General features: G+C 37.1%; 1 protein-coding gene across 1 annotated transcript in view; it reads left to right on the top strand.

The window, feature by feature from the left end:
• Positions 1 to 8595, top strand: part of LOC107704081 (aromatic-L-amino-acid decarboxylase-like) — an 18650-nt gene that overhangs the window by 923 nt on the left and 9132 nt on the right. Inside the window, exons 2-8 of the mRNA XM_016506925.1 lie at positions 337 to 456; positions 2569 to 2703; positions 3065 to 3208; positions 4214 to 4280; positions 4394 to 4488; positions 5803 to 5870; positions 7208 to 7357. Coding sequence (XP_016362411.1) covers positions 337 to 456; positions 2569 to 2703; positions 3065 to 3208; positions 4214 to 4280; positions 4394 to 4488; positions 5803 to 5870; positions 7208 to 7357 — 779 coding nt within the window. The remainder of the gene's footprint in view (positions 1 to 336; positions 457 to 2568; positions 2704 to 3064; positions 3209 to 4213; positions 4281 to 4393; positions 4489 to 5802; positions 5871 to 7207; positions 7358 to 8595) is intronic.

The following is an 8595-nucleotide window of genomic DNA, read 5'->3' on the forward strand; positions in this document are numbered from 1 at the left end:
TGACTTGACTTGACTTGACTTATTTAGCAACCTGTCTGTCCATTTTTGCATTTATCTGTTTAACCACCTGTCTGTCCATCCATCCATACATACATTTAGCCACCTGTCGGTCTGTTAATTCTGCATCCATCTGCTTTTCCATCCATCCATCCATCTATCCATACATCCATCCATACATTTAGCCACCTGTTGGTCTGTTAATTCTGTATCCATCTGCTTTTCCATCCATCCATCCATCCATCCTCCATTCATGACATCTGAAGCTCTCATCTTGTAGGGTGATGCAGGTTTTTATTTATTTATTAATTAATTGTATTAACTTATTTATTTTTGTAGGCAGCAAGTCCTGCCTGTACAGAGTTGGAGACAGTGATGCTGGACTGGCTGGGAAAGATGCTGAAGCTACCAGAAGATTTTCTTGCTGGTACAGAGGGCAGAGGGGGAGGGGTCATCCAGGTGAGATAATTAAGAAAAGATTTTATCTGCAAGTATTGCAAGTTTATATAAAGATCTATATGGTATCACTTATATACATGGTTTTTAACCAAGGGTCAATGAAGGGGGTTCATGTACTGCTGGGGGTCTTTGGCGAAGATAAGATATTAAATATATATTTTTAAATTCAAGACATGTCTAAATATGTGAATGCACATTACCTTTAAGCATCTATTGTTACACAAAGGTTCATTCATATTATGAAGTCCACAACATGTGTAAAATGTCGAAAATATGGTTTTAAAATAATTACATATCCGAATTCCCATCAGGATCTTGTGCCCGGTGTCAAAATGTGAACATTTTAAACTACTTTAATGCCACCTCTGCAACCTTAATCCATGTTTACGGGCAATTTCTTTTGACCAATAACAAATATCAAAAACCAAAAACATGTCCCTCACAACAATTTGTTTGTCATTGATTTCTTCTCTAGGCCCTGGAAATTGTTATGTCCTGTAGAAATTGCCTTTTAAGACATCAGCTACACATGAGAGGAGACAGTCAGGAGGGCGTCCGTTGAGAGCGGTCCGCGATCATTTTGTCACTATGGATGTAGCAGTTGAACAGCTGTGACCATTTAGAGAGAAATATAGGAAGCTCAGTGTATGGAAAGCCCACTGATGATAGTCGGTTTGATGCTCTGTCATTAAGGCCGCTTTGGAGTGTGTGTGTCCTCCTACTGAATGGTTTTTGTCTCTGGGCTTTTCAGAGAGCTCACTATGGCAACAGGCATTTTTTTTCACTGATAGCATGCACTAATGATGGAGTCTGTTGGTTTTGTAAGCAATGCCTCTCAGCAAAGGTGGGCATAATAGAGAAGGGAGGAGAACAGTTGGAAGTAGAAGAAAATTCTGAAAGTATAACTAAACATGTAGAAGTTTTCATGTTTTTGTTGAGTATCATATTTGATACATCATGTTTTTATGGCTTATAGGGGAATGTGTAGTTCACGCTCAAGGAGGAAAAAGGAGACAAAAGCATCTCAGTCTCATTCAGAGGATCAAACTGAGCAAAAATATGCAATTTGGTGCAGATGCTGATATTTTTATGGCTAAAAACATAAAATTCTCAGTGTTTGTAATGTAAATCCATGAGATCTTTAGAATAGAATAGCAGACTACTTACATAAAATGCAATCAGCTGTCACACTAATCATATAATGCAATGCCACTGAAACATACAAATCAAAGTTCTTCAAAAGCCTGACGTATCATATTTAATGCATTTTAACATTATTTTTCTAAAAAGATTATCTATATGTAATATAATACAAGTACATTTTCAGTCCACTCATCTCGAAATGCTACAAACAATATAAAAGCTAATCTTTTATTTACTTAAAGATTTCCCAGCAAAAATATTGCGATGTATTGTGATCTGAACAAGGACGTTTTTAGAATTAAAAGGATTTTAATAAAAGACCTTTTACTTGCTAAATAAGTATCAATCAGATGACAGAAGGCATGTAGTAGATTGTTTACAACAGGTTTTTAGCAAAGTTTTGATCATGTTGATCATTTAGAGGCCTTAGAAATTTGCATGTCAAATATGATACAGTAGGCTTGATAGGGTTACATATGGTGAATATGGCATTTAATCAAAGAATTTGGAATTGAAAACACAAGTGTGGCTCCAGTGTTCCAGATGATCTCATAAAGTAAACTGAATCATTAGTAATCAGGACGTGGGTGTGCGCTGTCAGGCTTACGAAGGGAAATCAAAGACAGCTCGTGCTTCACAATGAGCTGAGGTGATCTGTATTGAGGGGTTTCGAGTGGAAGTCTTCTCATTCACTCCTTGAGAACATACAAAACAGAGCTGGAGAGGTGATGAAAATTCATCACTGCTGCATTTACAATCAGCAGCATCAGGGCATATTGATCGAGGTTGTTTTGTTCAATGTGATATTTAAGATGAGGGAGATGATGTCTCAAGTAATATTGAACATGTCTACCAATTGTGAGACCTGCTCAATATAGGCTGCTTTTGAATTTTCATAAACAGCAGCATTTGGTGTACATGTTCAAAGTATCAAGTATAAATAAATATAACGTGTTTTGGTTTGTACAGGGCACTGCCAGTGAAGCCACTCTCATAGCTCTTCTTGCTGCTCGTTCCAAAATCGTCAAACTGATCCAGGCTGACCATCCTGACCGATCTGAGACAGACATTATATCCAAACTAGTCGCCTACTCGTCTGATCAGGTAAGACAACAAGCCCAGATGAAAGACTGCCTCAGAGGTATATTTAGCCTAGAATAATGGCCTGCAAGATAATACGCACCATTCAGCAGGCACTGTGACAATGGCATCATGCCCATCTGTAAGTAGGAATCTGTTATTGGGGATGATTAGCAAGAATTCTCATTGAATTGAAATATCAAACTATGTGAAAGAGCCGTGCAGTGGGTCTCTGAGGTATCAGTATAGTGGTGAAGTGCCACTTGTTTATGAATGTGCTTACAGCATATGTGTGTCTAATAGGAAACCATGAATCACTGGTTATGTTTTTGAAACAAGATCATTAATTCAGAAATAATATGGCAGTGTTTTGTTGATATTTCAGGCGCACTCATCGGTGGAGAGGGCAGGTTTGATAGGTGGAGTGAGGATGAAGAAAATTCCCACCGACAATAAGTTTTCTGTGCGAGGAGATGCGCTGCAGAAAGTTCTAGAAGAGGACAGAGCCGCAGGACTCATACCATTTTTTGTATGTACATCTCTAATAACTACAAGCTTCTCTTAAACAGCACAACTATTGTCTTAAGGGTAACACTCTAGTTTAGGGACCAATTCTCACTATTAACTAGTTGCTTATCAGCATGCCTATTCCAGCTACCTTATTAACTATCAATAACCAGCAAATTAGGAGCTTATTGAGGCAAAAGTTGTAGTCAATAGTTAGTTAATGGTGAGAATTGGTTCCCAAACTAATGTGTGATCACCTTAAGAATTGTTCTAAGAAACACTACTTTGCTTTGTCCATTTGAAATGCATAATATAGCCAATTAATTCATCAAACCAACTACATATTTTTTTGTTTAGAATTTTTTCAATTAGTAACACAATATATATGGGAATACTGATGGTCAGACATGGGATTTTCAATAGTTTCGAGTACAGTAATTCATATTTTTAGTATTTTTTGACAGAAAAAATTCCAGTCAACTGGAAATTATGTAGTTTTATTTATTTATTTTTTTAACCCTGACATCATGCTAGGAAATGTGGCAGAATTTGCTCTCAAATCTTAATGATTAACCCTTACCATCAAACTTGCCACTATCTATATCAAGTGCAAAATTACAGAATCAGTCTACATCATGGAAGAAAGATAGCAACCAGTCAGACTGTTAGAGAGCATGAAATGAGAACAGATTGGACATTTGTCTTTGCTCTTTCTCTGAACATATCCCCCTGCGGTCTGCATGATGGTTAATGCTGTTTGGAGAGCCTGTTTTCTGAATCACATTAGTCAAATTAGCTCCAGGCTCAGCCGGCAGACCTGTGTCAAAAGAATCACAGCGTAATGACAAACCAAGCAGGAACAAATCTTTTTGTGATCAAAATGAATAGCTCAAATTAATTTTTCATTGAACATTCTAGATTCGGATAAAGAAATGTCTAGACGGACGTATTTGTATAAATAGTACATTAAATATTAAAATCAACACATAATAATCCATCTATTTTATTTTCTGGATGTTTCTCTTAGTTTTGTGCAACATTGGGAACAACTCCATCCTGTGCATTCGACTGTGTCACTGAGCTCGGCCCTATATGTAAGACCGATTACCATTTATTGTTATTTTCTTTTGTAGCTTATTTGTGGTTGCAGTCAAATCAATATATATATATGTTAAATATTATTATAAAAGCATTGCCATTGTTTCAGGTAATGCAGAGAAAATCTGGATGCACATTGATGCTGCGTATGCTGGGAGTGCATTTATCTGTCCAGAGTTTAGACCCCTGCTGAATGGCATAGAGGTAAGATAACATTCAAATCACACAGTGTGTTATTAAGCACACTTCATAGATGGTGCTCCTGAAGCCCTGAGAGGCGCGAATGATAACAGAAGAGCAATCTGTGCTGGGCTCAAACTATTGATCCTGTTACTTTAGTGGTGTGTTGAGGACGGAGTCATGTGTGTGCGACTGAAAATATTTAAATGTCACAAATGATGCGAGCTGGCATGAGCGATGTCTTGTGGAATGGGCGGGATATTAGAGATCCCCGATTGTCCTTTGAGTTGTCGTGGAGCCCAGCTGGGAGTCACAATGATAAGGGTAAAGTAATTTCCTGAGGCATATGAAGACCTTTAGATAAGTTCCTTTTTTCCCTTGCTAAATAAATATCACTGTTTATTAGCAGCACTAGTTCAAACAATAGTGAAGACTGCTCCCCTGCACAGACAATGTTTTTTTTTTTTATTATTGACCGGAATGACAGCCGGCTGCAGTTTGTTGGTTGCCAGGAAGTGAAAGACAGGCAGGACTCAGCATGGCAACAATCAAACCGTCATGGCAGTGTCTGCCTTCTTTATTGCGTCGGATAGAAAGGATATTGGAAGGGGGAGAGTGAGCAAAAAAAATTGACTCTGAGATAGTGGCTCTTTGCGAATGCTCATTGGACAGATGCTGCAGTTGATTGCGAGTTTGATGCATAATATGCTATTGCGTCAGAGTCGAAAGTAGTTCATATCAGACCATGCTAACGGGTAGCTGACAGATGACTCATCTTTATTTTCAGCAAGCCACATTTATTTTCATATTCCAAAATCACACTCTTTATTTTAGCACCGATTTCTGAGTTAAGGGATAAAATAGTCTGCAAAACTGAATGAATGAATATGTAAATACTAGTATATTATTAGTTAATAATGATTAATAATTAGTTAATAGTAAATACTAGTTTTATTATAAATATTGACAAATCTAGCAATCACTTAATGAATAAACAAATGAATAATTGAAATACAGGACTTTAGCTTTATCAACTGTATTGGCACCTCTGTTGTTGGTATTGCTAGATACTATTCTGGCCTATTAAAAATGATGGAAATTATCTTAAAATCACAAACAATTTGAATTGCATTTAGATATCATGGTCACAATAAAGAAAGATAGAAACTAAATATCTATAAAACTCAGCAGAGTGTCTCTGATGGTAATGGAATGGAAATGTTACTAATTTAACCAATAGCAGGAACATTTTGTGGCATATTTTGTCCCCTTTCTCAAGAGTAAGTGTTAGATACATCAGTTCACAACAAATCACATCAAAATTTGCTTCTCTTTTAGTTTGCAGACTCTTTCAATTTCAATCCTCATAAATGGCTCCTGGTCAACTTTGACTGCTCAGCAATGTGGTAAGTGTTTAGTGGCTCTATCAGTAAAAATCATATTTAATTTATCCTCTGACCTGATCTACTGTATCCCAACATGCTATTAGTTGGCTTTATCAGTCAACAGAGGAAACGGTCCCAGCTGCCCTTTAAGTCAGCACCAGGCAAACAAAAATGTGCATGGTTATATAGAGAGAGAAAATACAAGACAAGCATGTATGCACATTTTTAAAGAAATTAATGTTTATTCAGCCAAGATGCATTAAATAGATCAAAAGTATAGCTATTTATAATGTTACAAAATATTTCTATTTTAAATAAACACTTTTTTTTGTTTATTTTATTTTATTTTTTTCATCACAGAATCCTCCAAAAATGTATCATGGTTGAAAAATATAAGAAGAAGCACAACTATTTTTAACATTGATAATAATAAGAAATGTTTATTGAGCACCAAATCAGAATATTAGAATGATTTCTGAAGGATCATGTGACATTGAAGACTGAAGTAATGGCTGCTGAAAAATCAGCTTTGCTGTATAAAATATAATAGCTATATAAAAATAGGAAAAGTTATTTGAAGTGTTGCAATATTACAAAACCTTACCAACCCCAACTTTTCAACGTTAATGTAAACAGTGACCCCAAAGATATTTCAACACTTCAGCCATTTTTAAATGTACTGTATATGTGAATATATGCCAATTTATCACATTAGAAAGAAAATAATGTGTGGTGTCCTCAAATCTTGAAACCCCCGCCATGACCCTGCCTTGACTGAATGGCAATAAAGTGAACCCTTGAACCGGAAAACAATACAAATCCTTTTCTAAGAACTAACTGCACTTTTCTTAATCAATGACCATAAGTGTACTGTAAATACATAAAATAGATGCATGTATTCATATAGATGTGCTATATATATAAAGAGGTTAATTTGTGGAGAAAAATGTGATTGTATCTCAATGTATAATACCCTTTTAGTAATTTTTTTTAATATAACTTGACTGGCATTGTCCTGATTCAACTAATTTCAAGAAATAATAGTCTTTTATTACCTTACCTCACTTCCGCATAGTATTTTAGTATTATGGCAAATCACAGTCAACACAGACACACAAAAACTTTAAACACTGTGAATAATAGTTTGTTTTTCATTGTCTCTTATTGATTGGTATGTTGCGCTAACTTTGTTTAAAAATTCAGATAAAGCATTTGCATACATTTAGGGACATGTTACTCTGTCCGGAAATAATACCAATTAATTACTGAACATTTGATAATGATATATGCTGTATGCACAATGATGTCGTTTGACTGTTGTCTCCTACACTGTGATGAAGGAAAATGTTTCTGTGCAGGGTGAAGAAAAGATCAGACATCATTGGAGCATTTAAAATGGAGCCGCTTTATCTGAAGCATGATCACCAAGAGTCAGGTAACCACTCAGCACTTTGCGCTGCATTTGCTTCATATTTTAATTGCTCACACAATCTTACACATTTCAGTTAGTTTAGCACTGGAAACTGTCAGTCACTGTTGTAAAGAATAAACAATAATAACACTAATAAAAGACTGAAGTGCATTAGCATGAGGTGTAAAGAGGATGACCATGATCCTCATTAATGAGACATGACGTTTTGTGCTGACATCCATTTTACGTCACAATGAAGGCTCGATCAGATTATTCACCTTAGTGCTCTGCTGTGTTCAGTAAGCCTCTGTGTGCTGATAAACAACAGCTTTCTAACCCGCTACTCTGACCTCAAGTAGATTTAAGAGTATTTTTTGCATGCATATGATTTTGTGTGTCTATTTGGCAATAATACAGTATTTCACATACATACTGTAAGTTATGTATATCAAATACACTGACCATAAAAAATATTTGGACACCAAAGACACTTAAAAATGATTCCATTATTAAACAAAGTGACTTTTATTTTTGGAAAAATAAATAAATAAATAAATATTTTACAGTTGACTGCTGGTTAACGTAGTCTAAAAGGGCAGCATTTCAGTCAGGATTTATACATTCACTAAAATCACTTTTATACTATGGGTACAAGGAATTGTAAAATGTCTAAAAACAGTGTCTGATTATTTGTTTGCAGATGCCACTTTTTTTATATTTTGATATCTAATGCAGTAACAATAATCTGATCTCCCATTTCTGTCGTTTCCTCAAAAATGTCCACCAATGAGCTGCTTGTTGCTTGTTGGGCATTTAAACATGGCTAAACAAAGACAGTTCCTCTGGTAATGTGTCTGTGGGCAGCATGCAGCTGTGCAGACGATTGTAATTGTGCTGACAGCAAAACAAAAGAGCAGCCCTGTCTCTCATCCCAGTACACAACACACACACAGTCTAGCGCGCTCTCGGGAGCTTTTTGTGTTGGAGAATGGCGCTTCAGCAGTGGTCGTTGCTGTGTCGAGTGGGTTGCGCACTTCAGGCTGCACTACCCCCTGTCGTGCTGCAAACGGCTGTTTCCCCTGTGCATCAAGAGGAAGATTCGGCTGCGCTGCCGCCCTCCGGCACGGTGGCAAGGCCTGAATCAGATCCAGAGACGTCGGCTATGCTTTCCCGGGCCGGCTAGAGGGTAGGGCTCGAGTGGAAACCTCCACCGCGTCCTGGGCCCTCGAGGTTGGACGATTGGTTTCTCGGGGTGACTCGCGCTGGTTCTCAGTGCCCCCCCCCGGTGCCTTTCTTCCCGGAGGTGCATGACGAGCTCACCCGGGCGTGGACGGC

The sequence above is a fragment of the Sinocyclocheilus anshuiensis genome, unplaced genomic scaffold (assembly GCF_001515605.1).
Source record: "Sinocyclocheilus anshuiensis isolate Anshui unplaced genomic scaffold, SAMN03320099.WGS_v1.1 scaffold1272, whole genome shotgun sequence".
Classification (NCBI taxonomy): Eukaryota; Metazoa; Chordata; class Actinopteri; order Cypriniformes; family Cyprinidae; genus Sinocyclocheilus; species Sinocyclocheilus anshuiensis.